This window comes from Salmo trutta, chromosome 25 (genome assembly GCF_901001165.1).
Source record: "Salmo trutta chromosome 25, fSalTru1.1, whole genome shotgun sequence".
NCBI classification, from domain to species: domain Eukaryota; kingdom Metazoa; phylum Chordata; class Actinopteri; order Salmoniformes; family Salmonidae; genus Salmo; species Salmo trutta.
The window spans coordinates 6,796,784-6,814,420 of NC_042981.1; the positions used below are offsets into that span (position 1 = coordinate 6,796,784).

The 17,637-nt window shown below is 41.3% G+C and overlaps 2 protein-coding genes across 3 annotated transcripts in view; both read left to right on the forward strand.

Moving 5' to 3' along the window:
- Positions 1-8,873, forward strand: part of LOC115161929 (gamma-2-syntrophin-like) — a 76,710-nt gene extending 67,837 nt beyond the window's left edge. For both annotated transcript variants that reach the window (XM_029712771.1, XM_029712772.1), the window contains 3 exons: positions 5,706-5,798; positions 5,952-6,062; positions 7,264-8,873. In XM_029712771.1, coding sequence (XP_029568631.1) covers positions 5,706-5,798; positions 5,952-6,062; positions 7,264-7,389 — 330 coding nt within the window. In that variant the 3' untranslated portion in view covers positions 7,390-8,873. The remainder of the gene's footprint in view (positions 1-5,705; positions 5,799-5,951; positions 6,063-7,263) is intronic.
- A 3,460-nt stretch (positions 8,874-12,333) lies between these two features.
- LOC115161764 (thyroid peroxidase-like) lies at positions 12,334-13,505 on the forward strand. The gene is made up of 3 exons (XM_029712550.1): positions 12,334-12,486; positions 12,837-12,969; positions 13,358-13,505. The coding sequence occupies exons 1-3, from the start codon at positions 12,348-12,350 to the stop codon at positions 13,503-13,505; spliced, it is 420 nt and encodes a 139-aa protein (XP_029568410.1). The 5' UTR covers positions 12,334-12,347.
- The last annotated feature ends 4,132 nt before the right edge of the window (positions 13,506-17,637 follow it).

Genomic DNA, 17,637 nt, shown 5'->3' on the forward strand with positions numbered 1-17,637 from the left:
GTGTAGCATGCTGGTGGCACCATCATGCTGTGGGGATGTTTTTCAGCGGCAGGGACTGGGAGACTAATCAGGATCGAGGGAAAGTTTAACAGAGCAAAGTACAAAAAGATCCTTGATGAAAACCTGCTCCAGAGCGCTCAGGACCTCAGTCTGGGGTGAAGGTTCAACCTTCCAACAGGACAATTACCCTAAGTACACAGCCATGACAACACAGGAGTGGCTTCAGGACAAGTCTTTGAATGTCCTTGAGTGGCCCAGCTAGAGCCTGGACTTGAACCCGATCGAACATCTCTGGAGAGACCTGAATAGAGCTGTGCTGCAACACTCTGCATCCAACCTGACAGAGCTTGAGAGGATCTGCAGAGAAGAATGGGAGAAATTCCCCAAATACAGGTGTGCCAAGCTGGTAGTGTCATACCCAAGAAGACTCAAGGCTGTAATCGCTGCCAAAGGTGCTTCAACTAAGTACTTAATAAAGGGTCTAAATACTTATGTAAATGTGATTTAAAAAAATATATATGTATACATTTACTCAACATTTCTAAAAACTAGATTTTGCATTGTCATTGTGGGGTACTGTTTGTAGATTGATGAGGGGGGAAACAACAATTTCATCCATTTTAGAATAAGGTTGTAACGTAACAAAATGTGGAAAAAGTCAAGGGGTCTAAATACTTTCCGAATGCACTGCATGGTACTTAGTAGTGTACATGGCCAACTGTTCTTGGTAGTGTACAAGGCCAACTACGTCCTTCATATTGTACAAGGGTAACTATGAAGGACGTAGTTGGCATTGTACACTATGAAGGATATAGTTGGCCTTGTACACTACTAAAGACATACTTAGCCTTGTACACTATGACGACTCTGGGAGGAATCCCTGTCCTGCGAATGATCAAGCATTGTGGTCCATGTCTCAGCAGAACCACAAATACAAATAGAATAGAATAAATTGTCTGTGTTTATTCTCTGAGTGAGCCTAGTCTGAACATTATCCTGAGGTGTGCAATGTGGGCAGCACAAAAGGCATAATTAAAATGTGGTCTTTTTCCCCTCTGTCACTCTGTGAAAAAGCAATAATAATTAGCATTTTCCACCATTAATTATGTCAACTTGAGACATTATCCTTGGGAGACCAATGAGATGTGATGAATTATTTACATTAGCTGGTGATGCTCAGTTCTCCAGCCAATTAGACAAGCCTCCTGTGGTTTCAAACCAGAGTTGAACTAAGTCTCCTGTGGTTTCAGAAAAGCTCTCAACAGAGTTGAACTTGGGCTAAGCCTCCTGTGGTTTCAGAAAAGCTCTCAACAGAGTTGAACTTGGGCTAAGTCTCCTGTGGTTTCGGAAAAGCTCTCAACAGAGTTGAACTTGGGCTAAGTCTCCTGTGGTTTCGGAAAAGCTCTCAACAGAGTTGAACTTGGGCTAAGCCTCCTGTGGTTTCAGAAAAGCTCTCAACAGAGTTGAACTTGGGCTAAGTCTCCTGTGGTTTCAGAAAAGCTCTCAACAGAGATTGAACTTTGGCTAAGCCTCCTGTGGTTTCAGAAAAGCTCTCAACAGAGTTGAACTTGGGCTAAGCCTGGAACTGAAAACTAATTGGATGGACGTCAGCTTTAAAAAAAAAACATTATTTAGAACAAACCTACACTGTTTGTCCCTTATAGTTTTACATGGAGTTAAGTGTTTATTTAACCCTTATTTTCCCAGGTCAGTTGACTGAGAACACATTCTCATTTACAGCAACAACCTGGGGAACAGTTACAGGAATGAGCCAATTGTAAGCTGGGGATGATTAGGTGACTGTGTAAGGGCCCGATTGGGAATTTAGCCAGGACACCCGTTTAACATCTGACCTGAAAGACAGCACCCTACACAGGACAATGTCCCAAATCACTGCCCTGGGGCATTGGGATATTTTTTTAGACCAGAGGAAAGGGTACCTCCTATTGGCCCTCCAACATCACTTCCAGCAGCATCTGGTCTCCCATCCATCCAGGGACCAACTCTACTTAGCCAGCAGTGGGATGCAGGGTGGTATGCTGCTGGTATTGGTGTATTCACATTCAACTTAGACAGGGTCATAGTCATGAGCCAATTTAATATATGTTTTTAGTTGTGTTATGTTGAGTAGAACGACAGCACTAACCCTAACTCTGGAATAGACATTTCTTGAAACCACTGCATGTTGTATTCTCCCAATCCCTGTTGAGGAAGCTTTCCAATTAGCAACGTGTAGTCTGTGTTTAGCATGACACATCAAATTATCACAAAAGGCTTTTCTTTTCATGGCAACTCAATTTCATCCAGGCACCTCTGTGGAGAAGAGGTTATTTTTAAACAGCAAGACACTCAAGAGTCCTACTGCATTCACTGTTCACTGTAGTCAATCATTAAAAACAGCAGGTTCCCGCCAGCCTTGTGAGAGAGTGTGAAAGGAGCAACACCTGAAATTCACAGCAAAATGTGTCAAACAAAGTGTCCGAAGCGGTAAGGAGCAATAGTAGCATTCGGTTTGAGTGGGCTTCATTTGCTGAAGAACGGAAACATGGGGAAGATAGGGTTTCTACACAGAACCTTATTATTTCCACATAGATCTACACTTCACTACAGAGACACTCCTCACACATCACTGCTTTCAATAAGACTGTGAAAAGCATAATGTCACACATTTGGTTGTTCTTGTCAGGGCAGTAGATGGAAGGCTACAGTCTGGAGGCACCCCGTAGATATTTCACTTTGTTCTTGCATTTTATATTGTCAGTTTCTGAACAAACAGAGTAAAAACTCAAACGGACGACTAGGAAAAGCTCAAACCAAGTTTATTCACCCACTGGGTCATACAGCTACAGAGACAAGTTATGATTACACAAGCACAGCTATTTATAACCTCGTACTAGTCAGGGTCAACTCCTCACACATCTACACAGCCACTACACATCAAATCACATTGTATTAGTCACATGTGCCGAATACAACAGTTAGAGAGACTATATACAGGAGGGTACCGGTACAGAGTCAATGTGGAGGCTATATACAGGGTGTTACGGTACAGAGTCAATGTGGAGGCTATATACAGGGGGGTACCGGTACAGAGTCAATGTGGAGACTATATACAGGGTGTTACGGTACAGAGTCAATGTGGAGGCTATATACAGGGTGTTACGGTACAGAGTCAATGTGGAGGCTATATACAGGGGGTACCGGTACAGAGTCAATGTGGAGGCTATATACAGGGGGTACCGGTACAGAGTCAATGTGGAGGCTATATACAGGGGGTACTGGTACAGAGTCAATGTGGAGGCTATATACAGGGTATTACGGTACAGAGTCAATGTGGAGGCTATATACAGGGTGTTACGGTACAGAGTCAATGTGGAGGCTATATACAGGGTGTTACGGTACAGAGTCAATGTGGAGGCTATATACAGGGTATTACGGTACAGAGTCAATGTGGAGACTATATACAGGGTGTTACGGTACATAGTCAATGTGGAGGCTATATACAGGGTGTTACGGTACAGAGTCAATGTGGAGGCTATATACAGGGTGTTACGGTACAGAGTCAATGTGGAGGCTATATACAGGGTATTACGGTACAGAGTCAATGTGGCGGGTCAACGGTTAGTCAAGGTTATTGAGGTAATGTGTACATGTAGGTATTGTTGTTTAAGTCACTATGCATAGATATTATCAGAGAGTAGCAGCGGTCGTAAAGGGGAGGGGGGGGGGCAATGCAAATAATCTGGGTAGCCATTTGATTAGATACATTGTTGCTAGGCAGGAACTTAATTGGTTCCTCTCACTGGTGTAGTCATGGCCCTGCCTTATGCGAGAACCTTGGTGGGCGTGGAAATAATTGTGTGTGACACAAGACTGCAGTAGGAGGGTCGTTGTGGTGGGCCCCTCTGGCCCCCCCCTCTAGAGGTTTTTCTCACTTCATCTGTTGACTTGACCTGGAGCCGAATTCCTTGCTCCTTCCTAGTTCCGCAGCTGGCCTGCCTTATCAGTGACGACCTGTTGCCCTTCAGCTGACCTGCCTTATCAGTGACGACCTGCTGCCCTTCAGCTGACCTGCCTTATCAGTGACGACCTGCTGCCCTTCAGCTGACCTGCCTTATCAGTGACGACCTGCTGCCCTTCAGCTGGCCTGCCTTATCAGTGACGACCTGTTGCCCTTCAGCTGACCTGCCTTATCAGTGACGACCTGCTGCCCTTCAGCTGACCTGCCTTATCAGTGACGACCTGCTGCCCTTCAGCTGGCCTGCCTTATCAGTGACGACCTGTTGCCCTTCAGCTGACCTGCCTTATCAGTGACGACCTGCTGCCCTTCAGCTGGCCTGCCTTATCAGTGACGACCTGTTGCCCTTCAGCTGACCTGCCTTATCAGTGACGACCTGCTGCCCTTCAGCTGGCCTGCCTTATCAGTGACGACCTGTTGCCCTTCAGCTGACCTGCCTTATCAGTGACGACCTGCTGCCCTTCAGCTGGCCTGCCTTATCAGTGACGACCTGTTGCCCTTCAGCTGACCTGCCTTATCAGTGACGACCTGCTGCCCTTCAGCTGACCTGCCTTATCAGTGACGACCTGCTGCCCTTCAGCTGGCCTGCCTTATCAGTGACGACCTGTTGCCCTTCAGCTGACCTGCCTTATCAGTGACGACCTGCTGCCCTTCAGCTGACCTGCCTTATCAGTGACGACCTGCTGCCCTTCAGCTGGCCTGCCTTATCAGTGACGACCTGTTGCCCTTCAGCTGACCTGCCTTATCAGTGACGACCTGCTGCCCTTCAGCTGACCTGCCTTATCAGTGACGACCTGCTGCCCTTCAGCTGACCTGCCTTATCAGTGACGACCTGCTGCCCTTCAGCTGACCTGCCTTATCAGTGACGACCTGCTGCCCTTCAGCTGACCTGCCTTATCAGTGACGACCTGCTGCCCTTCAGCTGACCTGCCTTATCAGTGACGACCTGCTGCCCTTCAGCTGGCCTCCCTCCTTAGAAACATTGATATTAAACAATAACATGTTTGAACAGAATATGAACTTTCTGCACTTCCCCTTGTCTCACTCAGTAACTTTCCATACACCCAGTTCCTATCCACCCTCCATTGACCCTAACCTATACATTTCTAATACATGTAAAGCAATCAATACGTTCTAGTATGGTAACATGAATAAGTATATTTTAACTAGTTTAGAAGAATTCTCAGTTGACACGATCTAAATTCCTCTCAAGCATAATGGACTGAACACGCCTGCAGCAATAGCAGGGCTATATAAATGGATAGCCTATTTCAGCATTGCACGTTCACAGTTTGTTGATCCTTTAAGAGGGTTGGGTGTATTCAAAGCTCAGAGGAAGTTCAAGCATTGGAAGAAATTCATTTCACAATAATCCATATGTAGACTGTACTCTGACCCCGACAGCAGTTCCTAAGCTTTCACACAAAAAGCTTAAACAGGATCCCCTAACTACTCCTTTTGTAAACCACCCACCTAAGATACACCCCTCAATGGAAACACAATGAACATGCACATTATTTCAACCTTTCTTCACTAGCTGCTTTGTTCTGATAATCCCACAGATTTTTGCAGAGAATCGTTTTAGTTTGAGATGCTTCAATAGACTGACATATTGAATCTTACCATTACAAAATGTATATGTTGAAATGTCTGATTGTTCTCTAAATACAGCTCTTTCTATCAACAGTCAAAGACCTACATGTGCAGCAGCCAGGGTAAAGTACTGTGTTTGACTATAGACTTTGGATCTGGCTTCACTTGTTCCGAGAGCTCCTCGAAGGTGAGTCATTGTTCATTCACTATTCTAACTGAATGTTCAACAGGCTATACAGTAGGGGGGTATTATCCATGCTAGACTGGTTAATACCTACTGTTTATTGATTAGTTAATAATAATGAACCCTTGCTATATTGTCAACTCTTATCCTCTGTAGAAGATATTATGGAGATACAAATTCTCTCAACTGAAAGGCTCCTCTGATGATGGGAAAACAAGGGTTAAACTCCTCTTCAAGAATGCTGAAAACAAACAGATAGAGATGAAGGTACACTCTATACTCCTCTGTAAACCGGTCATCTCTGTATACCCGTCGCAAGACCCACTGGTTGATGCTGATTTATAAAACCCTCTTAGGCCTCACTCCCCATTATCTGAGATATTTACTGCAGCCCTCATCCTCCACATACAACACCCGTTCTGCCAGTCACATTCTGTTAAAAGGTCCCCAAAGCACACACATCCCTGGGTCGCTCCTCTTTTCAGTTCGCTGCAGCTAGTGACTGGAATGAGCTGCAAAAAACACTCACACTGGACAGTTTAATCTCCATCTACATTTAAAGACTCAATCATGGACACTCTTACTGACAGTTGTGGCTGCTTCGCGAAATGTATTGTTGTCTCTACCTTCTTGCCCTTTGTGCTGTTGTCTGTGCCCAATAATGTTTGTACCATGTTTTGTGCTGCTACCATGTTGTGCTTCTGCCATGTTTTGTTCTGCTACCATGTTATTGTCATGTTGTGTTGCTACCATGTTGTTGTCATGTTGTGTTGCTACCATGCTGTGTTGTCATGTGTTGCTGCCTTGCTATGTTGTTGTCTTAGGTCTCTCTTTATGTAGTGGTGTGTTGTCTCTCTTGTCGTAATGTGTGTTTATATCCTATATATTTTTTTTTTATTATTATTATTATTTTTAATCCCAGCCCACATCCCTGCAGGAGGCCTCTTTCTTGCCTTTCGGTAGGCCGTTATTATAAATAAGAATTTGTTAAAGGTTAAATTAAATAACTAACTACTCAAGTTCCATTGCATTGCAGTGTCCTCACTGAGGAGAGTGTTGATAGAAGGCAGAATGTTTGAATGTTGTGTTCCACAGAAGGTTGGTGGCACCTTTAAATCGGGGTGGTTTTCATGTGTTTGATGACATTCTCTCCACACCGTTCCAACCATTATTATGTGCAGTCCTCCCCTCAGCAGCCTCCACTCCCGTGGACACTTAATAACCTCATCAATATATAGAATCAAACTATCTCTGGTAAATGCCATGTGGGGAACCAGTAGAGTAATATTATTAACTAATATTATTGTTGTTAGTAGTAGTAGTAGTAGTAGTAGTAATAGATACAAGTGCCTATTTGTTACAAAAGTAATTGGGACATTTTTATGTATGCAAACATTTTGTAAATGTTATGCAAACTCTTAAGAGTAATTCTTAGAATTTGTATTCAGGGTTTTTCTTTTCATTGCAGGAGCTGGAGTTTTCCAATCTGACGGCAGTCCTACATTGTATTCATTCTTTTATCGCTTCCAAAGTGGCCTCTGTGGACCCTGTCTTTGTCAACAGTCAAAGCATCTCTGGAAAATACATGATTTAGACACTTCTTTGTGTTGTCATGTACAGTTTAGTCACATGAGCTAATTGACTATTTTATGCACATTCAAACTAAATTGATATGTATATCTTGTTCCTATTATTTTTGTAAGGCTCTTGTTAAATAATAATAAGGAAAATATAAAAAAAAAAACATATTTGACTTTGGAAGTAGAGGATATTTATACTTGCATTAATTGGTTGTTATTGACATTACAGTATGAATATGCTCAATGATAGATTTTTTTTTCCATGTAGAAAAGCATATTCATGGGTTGCATGTTTCGTCACAATACTGTTTTGAGCGTTCGTTTTGAACTGATGCCTGACTGAGCATTTTACTCAAAGCATTGTCAATGAGCGCAGATGAAGATTTCATCATAAATGCATTACAGTAGCTTGGAAATTCAAAAGGAGGCAAATAATTAGTAGGAAAACCTTTTGTCATCATTTTGACGTCACCAGATTGGCTTTAGATGCAGTGTAACGTTAGCTAGCTAGCTAAGATTGAGGGAAGGCCACCAGATTTTAGCTAGCTAACATTACCATTGCTATTTTCTTTTTACAAACTTTGATAGCTAATGACAACATTGCCATTTGTCTACAGTAAATTTGACAACATCATAATTCTGGCAATGTTGTTTCCTACTAAATATTTAATTACTTTAGCAGTCATCATATTTCCAGGCACTATTAGTGTAATTTAGATGAAACAGTAGTTAGCCTGGGTGTATCACCACTTTAGAGCACCACTATGGCGCCGCCGATAGAGGACGGCTTGAGAACGTTCATGACGATGGCATGACGCGACCCAGTGACGGACCCAGTGACGCGACCCAACCTATGAATATGCCTACAGTCACAAAGAGGGTTTCTATGTTCTAGGTTCACTGCAAAGTTTTTGGAATTCATTTGTAGGTGAACTTTTTTTTCTTTCTTCATATTTGCAAAGTAAAAGCGGAACAGATTATACTGTACAAATCAATAGACATGAAAACATTTTGGAAATAGTGTTCTACTGGGCTATACTCTCTGGTTGATTTAACTTATTCCATGACTTCAGCATGACTTCAGAGCGTGGCTGCTGCATGATTTTGGGAAAAAGAGTGTCTGGAGAGTTTTGTGTTAATGCAGGGCTTGGTGGAGGCGTTCATGACACCAGAGGGTGTTTTAGTTTATGTAGACCTTCACTGCTAGTCACTGATATTCTCCCATAACAAAGGGTTGTGTGGAAGGTCACCAGGGGAAGAAGATGCAGGATTATTGTAGCAATGTTATCTTAGGATACTGTATCTGTCAGATGACTAAAATGCTAGTTTATGAAACGAAATCAACATGTATGTTTTAAGTTTTGTAATCTTTTACTTTATGAAGCCATGCAGTCTGACAGTCATTACAAACGCTAACCATCACATACATCTATATGTATTATCACTCAGCCTCTTTTGTTTTATTTTCTATTACTAAATAAATCCCAAATCATTCCTCCTTATTGTCAAATGGTCTTTTAATGAATTCCGCGCCCTACCTTAAATGTTCACAGCTATTGATGGTGGAAATTAACGCCGACTAACAAATCAATATTCTTGATTTGCTGCGGAACAAAGGCCATCTGCTGCTTGAAGAGTCTTGAATAGGGTAAGAAGGAAATTGAGACCAGTGACAGGAAAAACTCTTTTTAAATTATACAGCAATAACATTTTGCTTAGAACTTTGTTGTCCCATTCTTAGATTCAAAATGTGTTTACTAGGGCTCTGCTTGGCATTTTGTTTTCCTAATTGGAGGTATTCTGCCACCTGTCCGTAGCTTGACTTTGATCAGATTTCTAAGTTTTGTTTTGTTGAGCTCTGTATGGAATTTCTAAAGGGCAGATTCAAATGGTCAAGAAACAACAAAAAAAAATGCATGACTGAATTGTCTGCTGTATGTTCCACTGCTCTCCAATTGTCTTTCAAATCCATCTCATTAGATGGCCAGTCCCTCAGGTTCTGCACTACAGGGGCAACCTCCGGCACTTCTTCCCAGTGGTTCAGAATGTCACACCACATGCAACCGTCGGTGCACAATCTTTCACTTTTTCGATACTCTGTACCTGCTAGGCCAGGACCTCCCAGCGGGTGCTAAACAGGGACTCGTAACAGTAGGCGCTGTACAACAGGCTCCTAAATAGCACCTCTCACACCTGTAGACTGAGCCATTTTCACCGTTCAGGTTTCTTCCGTAGCACCATCATTTTTTGGGGGTGAAGACAAGTGCAGAAACCAAACCTGAACCGATATACAGAATATCTCTGTGAGAGAAATCAGACACCATGAAGAACAACAACAAGATGGAGAGTTTCAACGAACATCCTGAAGACATGGACCATGTCCTTCCGCTGAACTGAAGTCACGGCCTGCTTGGTAATGCTATGCAGTTTCATCAGCAGTTTGTCAAGTACAGAGCTCAAGTGCCTCACTCAATCTCCCGCGGGGCCATGACACCCACTCTTGACGACAGAGGCAACAGTAAGCTCTGAATGCTAACTGAAGCATTTGTGATTAGGGGCGTCTGAGGGCGTCTCCAAGAGAACTAGTGCCTACTCTCTTATTACAAGAAATCCTGAAGGCTGTTTTAGAGAATTAGAAAAAGAGGTTACTGTACTGTTAAATTAAGCCAATTACAAATGACAGCGTGAGAGGACAGAAGTATATGGGAGCAGCAGCGTGAACATTATTTTGTGAAGAATTACTATCTGAAAGAAACGCATAACATCTGTGGACACACAGTTAGTCACTGTAGTGGAACGAAAACTGCCTGACAAAAAAATCCAACCTTGCAAGGAGATAAATCACTATCAATGCAGAAGGACCACTGGGAATAAACAGTGTCAGTCAATTTGACACAAACAATACATTGGGAGACTTTCTGATGTTAGTAAAGGCCTTCTTTTAAATTACATGTCATACGATTGTACATTTATGCAAAATCTTCCATTGTAACGGTTACCACATTACAATAACATCTCAGCATTTTACATGTATATATAATATGTAACATGGCCAGTATCTAAATGTCATTACTCTATAAAATACAGGATGGTACCTTTCTTATTGGTAGAATGGCAGTGATGTTTCCTGCTCAGACATAATAAAGACAAGGTAATCTCACGCTGAGTCAGAAAGGTAATTTCCCTTTCTTTTTCCTAGCTCAAATAAGCAAGACTTTGATGCACAATTCAGTGGCAAGACATGCATGGTGAGATACACACCATGAGATACACACCATGTCTCTCTGTCTTCTAAATGCGTAGGCAGTGCAGGCAAAGTGTGCAGCTAAAGAAAACAAGGTTTGAAGTGTTTCTGCAACGTAGTCAACCAAGTATAACTGAACCTCTTATAATGCCAGACACTATGAAACCAGACCAACAAGACAGTTTTCTCCTTGCCAACAGACGACAAGAGTCTTCTCTGAGAAAAACGGAAAAAAGGTGGGCAAATATGTTGTTCGATCGCAGCTTTGGTGTAACTTCTTGAAATACTCGTTATGGCAGTTACTAGGAGTTGCTTTAAACATGTCACTCATTAAGTATTATCATATTTTATCACATTCAGCTCCTGGTGGATTGTCTACTGCTTTTAAATTAACATAGTTACTCATGAAAAAGTTTAAATATATATTTCTGCGATTGACTTACTGTACATTCAGGTATCACCAAACCATGGCTGGACATTTCAACCTGATTAAATATGCCATTGTATACTGCGCGATTCTCATGAGGTTTTTAAGTGACGAGGCCAGAAACTCCAAACGTGAGTACTCTCTCTTTTGTTTGGTTATTGTTCCTATTGATTATTTTATTATGTGTGCGTGATTGAATTAAACACAGATGTATTTTGTATTTTGCACATACTCTATATTCTATTCGTGTCAACTTTTCCACCCAAGGACATAAAAAAACTTATATAATACTATGGATTATATAATTGAGAAGTTGGTCATTAGAGAACAGTCTAATTCCTCCGTCCAGGCAGGATGGGGGAATTAGACTGTTCTCTAATGACCAACTTCTACATGGCAGTCTCCCTCCCAATAGGTATTTGCTAGTGCGATGTATCTTGGGGAGATTGTCAGGGGGAAAACGGAGCTATTAAATAGGGCATATTAAACATTCATCTTTTTTAAAATATATTTTTTTTAACATCTATTTGAAGGAAATGAAAACCCACATGATAGTTGATATGAGAAGGGTATCAGATCTGTGCAATTGAAAGCCTTGTGAGAGTGACATGTGACTGCTCATTCTAAAGCCCTATTGTCTGAGGGGGTATTTCCTGGATCACATCAGTCTGTATTGGGTTCAGTATCTACTTCCCCCTCCACGTAATGTCATGATGTCGATACATGTCACTTCGGGTAACCTAGAGAGGTTACTAATTATCTCCTGCTCAGCCACATTAGGTGCCATTCAAAAGGTATATGCAACTTTCCCTCACTGCTTTACAGGAGATATAGTAACAGAGCAGAATGTCACTGTCCCTTTCTTCCTTGCCAAATTACTACAGGGATCACAACACTAGCTTTATTATTATCAAAATAATATTGCCTTGTTTTTTTTTTGTATACATTCTCCAACAATTTGTAAATAAATAGAAACGCTCTCTATATTATGTTTCCATATTATATATAATGGTTGTTTTCCTTACAAGTCTTATGTTTGACTCTTCCAGGAGCATCATTTGATAATGGGGGATTACTCCTTTCCTCCTTTCAAGAAAGCCTTCAGATGGTGGACACAGCATTATGTCACACCAGGACAGAGTAATGCACCTAATGACTGTGTGTGCATGGTTCATGTCAGAGTGTTCCTAGATACATTACTTTTTTTTAAAAAGTAAGATCGGGGGGGGAGCGGGGTCCGCTTTTTCACTACTTATCTGCCAATTCCTCTGAATCACAGGCGAGGCACACTCCGGTCCCCAATGCAGCTGTTTACATTTCTCCGGCAAGCAGAGCCTGAGACCCAAGAGATTTCCAGAGCTGCAGAGGTGTTTGACACAACTTTATGTATTCTAAAGGACAGAGCCAGTCGGAGACATAAAAGGGCTCTTGTTGCATCAGGTAGGTCTATGGTCATATTTCACTTCAACCGTTATCACACTATATATATGAGTAATGTAGGCTATGCTATATGCTTGCAATGACAGCACAAAGGTCATGTCTATTCTGTGGAATAGTCAAATAACTTCCTGAGATCTGTGTGGTTCTAACTTGAGCCAGATACTGGTACGACACAGAAGAGATGCATGCAGATGCACACTTCACTTAGAGTTAAACGTCAAAGATAAGCCTTTCGCATATACAGTGTCAGCAATATTATTGAATTGCAAAATGGCTGCCCTGACCAGCCTAATTAGACGATCTGTTGCAGACTATTTGCATTAGTTAACTCAGTGCTGTCACTTCTCAAGAGCTCCTTTCATTGGAGGACTTGGCGCTGATTGCAGACCTGTCGGGTTGTCCTCCACCCGTTCTCCCAGCCTTCTGTCACAACGATTGCCTCGCCAACAAGTACCGTTCCATATCTGGAGTCTGCAATAATAGGTGTCTGGTATATTTCCTGTATCGTTTTCATTCAATCTGAACATCCACAATAAGTTTTGTTTATACTTATATTTTACATTTCTCAAAATAGGTTAGAAAGTAGATTTTTTTTCTTCTTCATAGATTAAAAAAATTACTGTAGTATTTGATGTTTTTTAAGTAACTAGAAATTGAATACCACCCCCCACACACACAGACACAAGCTAAACACACACACACACACACACACACACATAGCTATTTTCTGTTGATTTCCACACAATTCCTCTAAAAACTCCCACCATGCACTATAATTAACTTATTCTCTGTGAGATGTTGCAATCGGAGATGGCATACACACCTGTTTTGTATTGTGGGGTATTTTGACAGATTTAAACATATTTTTCAGGCAAAAGCCTTTCTGGGGCACAGCCAACAGCGCCTTGGCCAGATGGCTTCCGGCAGAATATGAAGACGGAGAAAGAGAACCAAAGGGCTGGAACCATGGGCAACTATATAATGGCTTCCAACTTCCCCCGGTAATCTCTAAATTGTGAGACTGCAGGTGCACCATGTTTTCATAAGAAAGCTATTTGAAAGGAGTCTACTTAGTTTTCCAGTGTTATCTCCTTTCTATTAAAACGTGTGCAGAATATCCATTGCATTTAAATAACTACAAAATTAGGTTAGTAAATTGTATGGAAAGCACACATGCTGCATGCATTCATTAGGCAGGTACGAGAGATATGAACTATTTCTGGTTATAGAAAATATATATATTTTTTTATCATACTGAGAATGTGTTAATATGGGTTTTTTTTCCCAAAAGGATTATAATCCGATTTGCATTCATATTTGTATTTCAGATATTTTCAGCTGTCGTATTTCATGTTATCACCACACACTGACTGGATTTTTAAAATGGAGAAAAACATCGTTAAATATACAATACATTACATAGCTACACAGCCTGCAGTTTGCACAGTGTTTAACCCACTAAATGGAACCTATAATTTATTAGTCTGTATTACAACTTATTTTTTACTGTGATTCTGAAGCTACTGTAAATTCACATTTTTTCCTCCTGGGTTGTGAAGTTGGTAAAACACCCTTGTAATCCTCAAACACTCCTTGAAACTAATTGTAATCGTCAGTGAAATGTAATCTAAAATGTAATCTAAAATGTCATCTACGTAATCCCCAAAAGTAACTATTCATCATGAGAGGGTCATAAACAATAACTAGTAATGCTACATAGTACATATTAAAATCTCACTTTTCTGATAAAAAAAAAATTGTTGTAAATTGTTGAGGTATAGTCACTTTTGAGGACACAAGTTCAAGTAAATACAACTATGATAAAATATGAAAATAAAAAATATTTGATATGATGTATTTCTTATTCAACAAAACTATATGAATAAGGTTTGAAATTACTGATATGCTTTCTAAATACAGCATAATCAAATGATAAAATTACTAACTACATGATTTCACCTTCCTTATACCTGTAAAATGCATATTTTCTAAGTGTCTCTCTTGATCAAAACATCTGCCCCACCGCTGTGAACATCACAGAGCTCCAGCTTGGCTTCCTGAACTCAGTAGGAACTGGCCTATATTCTTATACTAATCGTCCGTCTATGACAAACAGAAAGTGTATTTTTGTTTAAAATCTACAAAATATTTTAGATTACTGACTATAAAGCGATCTCTGAATGTTCTAGAGCGACGAAACCACTTCCTCCTGCTGTGCTATGATGTAAGGAAACCACTCCTCTTTCTATTCTGGTTAGAGACAGTTTTGCTGTTCTGTGAAGGGAGTAGTACACAGCGTTGTACAAGATCTTCATTTTCTTGGAAATTTCTCATATGGAATAGCTTTCGTTTCTCAGAACAAGAATATACTGATGAGTTTCAGAAGTAAGTGCTTTGTTTATGGCCATTTTGAGCCTGTAATCGAACCCACAAAGGCTGATGCTCCAGATACTCAACTAGTCTAAAGAAGGACAGTTTTTAATTATCACAACAGTTTTCAGCTGTGCTAACATAATTGCAAAAGGGTTTTCTAATGATCAATTAGCCTTTTAAAATGATAAACCTGGATTAGCTAACACAACGTGTCATTGGAACACAGGAGTGATGGTTGCTGATAATGGGCCTCTGTACGCCTATGTAGATATTCCATTAAAAAAAATCTGCCGTTTCCAACTACAATAGTCATTTACAACATTAACAATGTCTACACTGTATTTCTGATCAAGTTGATATTTTAATGGACGTTTTCTTTCAAAAACAAGGACATTGCTAAGTGACCCCAAACTGTTGAACGGTAGTGTACACGGCGAGAAGTTGCTTAACATGACCACGCCCCCGAGTAGGGTACAGCCGTAGAGTAGTCCCGTGTAATAATTCTAACTTTGGCGGCAGCCTAAGCAAACTACTGACACTTTTTTTATGTTTTAATGAAGGTTTTCAGCAGCGTTATTACTGGTTGTCACAACACCTCATTTTTTTTAACCTTTATTTAACTAGGCAAGTCAGTTGAGAACAAATGTTTATTTACAATGATGGCCTACCCCAGGCAAACCCTAACCCGGACAATGCTGGGCCAATTGTGCGCCACCCTACAGTATGGGACTCCCAATCACGGCCAGTTGTGATACATCCTGGAATCGAACCAGGGTCTGTAGGGATGCCTCTAGCACTGAGATGCAGTGCCTTAGACTGCTGCGCCACTCGGTAGCGCAAATTATTTGCATGATACGTCTTCTGTCACTCTGTTGTTTTACCCGACCTGCTAACACTGACAGTAAAGCTAATAGAGCTGTCACTGTTTGTTTACCCCTAGCTTTTTTGCCTGTTAGCTGACGTTATCTGGCTGGCTAGCGAGAGAAGTTAATCTCGATTGAATTAGCTAGTCTTAGATATGTCGCGTAACTACTTCCAGTGTTTGCCTGCCCTTGAACGGTCTAGGTATTTAGAAAAGTTGATTATTGTTGGCTTGCCTATACAGTACCAGTCAAAAGTTTGGACACACCTACTCATTCAGGGGGTTTTCTATATTTTTACTATTTTCTACATTGTAGAATAATAGTGAAGACTTAAACTATTAAATAACACATGTGTAATGACCAAAACATTGTTAAACAAATCAAAATATATTTTAGATTCTTCAAAGTCGCCACCCTTTACCTTGATGGCAGATTTGCACACTCTTAGCATTCTCTCAACCAGCTTCATGAGGAATTATTTTCCAACAGTCTTGAAGGAGCTCACACATATGCTGAGCACTTGTTGGCTGCTTTTCCTTCACTCTGCGGTCCAACTCATCCCAAAACATCTCAATTGGGTTGAGGTCGGGTGATTGTGGAGGCCAGGTCATCTGATACAGCACTCCATCACTCTCCTTCTTGGTAAAATAGCCCTTACACAGCCTGGAGGTGTGTTGGGTCATTGTCCTGTTGAAGAACAAATAATAGTCCCACTAAGCACAAACCTGCAGCGTATCGCTGCAGAATGCTGTGGTAGCCATGCTGGTTAAGTGTGCCTTGAATTCTAAATAAATCACTGACATTGTCACCAGCAAAGAACCCCCACACCATCACACCTCCTCCTCCATGCTTCACAGTGGGAACCACACATGCAGAGATCATCCGTTCACCTACTCTGCATCTCACAATAACACAGTGGTTGGAACCAAAACTCTGAAATTTGGACTTATCAGACCAAATGACAGATTCAACTAGTTTAATGTCCAATGCTCGTGTTTCTTGGCCCATGCAAGTCTCTTTGTATTATTGGTGTCCTTTAGTAGTGGTTTCTTTGCAGCAATTTGACCATGAAGGACTGGTTCACGCAGTCTCCTCTGAACAGTTGATGTTGAGATGTGTTTGTTACTTGAACTCTGTAAAGCATTGATTTGGGCTGCAATCGGCGGTGCAGTTAACTCTAATGAACTTATCCTCTGCAGCAGAGGTAAAGCTGGGTGTCACGCCCTGATCTATTTCACCTGTCCTTGTGATTGTCTCTACCCCCTCCAGGTGTCGCTTATTTTCCCCAGTCTATTTATGCCTGTGTTTCCTGTCTCTCTGTGCCAGTTCGTCTTGTATGTTTCCAAGTCAACCAGCGGTTTTCCCGTTCTCCTGCTTTTTGCAGTCTCCCTTTTCTAGTCCTCCCAGTTTTGACCCTTGCCTGTTTCTGGACTTTGTATCCGCCTGCCTGACCATTCTGCCTGCCTTGACCACGAGCCTGTCTGCCACTTTGTATCTCCTGGACTCTGATCTGTTTTTTAAAACTTTTGCCTGTCCACGACCATTCTCTTGCCTACCCCTTTGGATTAATAAACACTGTAAGACTCCAACCATCTGCCTCCTGTGTCTGCATTTGGGTCTCACCTTGTGGCTTGATACTGGGTCTTCCTTTCCTGTGGTGGTCGTCATGAGAGCCAGTTTCATCATAGCACTTGATGTTTTTTGTGACTGCACTTGAAGAAACTTTGAAAGTTCTTGACATTTTCTATGTTGACTGACCTTCATATCTTAAAGTAATGATGGACTGTCATTTCTCTTTGCTTATAAGAGCTTTTCTAGCCATAATATGGACTTGGTATTTTACCAAATAGGGCTATCTTCTGTATACCATCCCTACCTTGTCAAAACACAACTGATTGGCTGAAACACATTAAGA

Bases quoted from the DNA above. Each gene is read 5' to 3' on its own strand.
- LOC115161764 (XM_029712550.1), top strand. From the start codon at position 12,348: ATGCAGCTGTTTACATTTCTCCGGCAAGCAGAGCCTGAGACCCAAGAG. The intron at 12,487-12,836 runs GTAGGTCTATGG...TCACTTCTCAAG, and splicing joins AAGGGCTCTTGTTGCATCAG to AGCTCCTTTCATTGGAGGAC. The intron at 12,970-13,357 runs GTGTCTGGTATA...CATATTTTTCAG, and splicing joins TCTGGAGTCTGCAATAATAG to GCAAAAGCCTTTCTGGGGCA.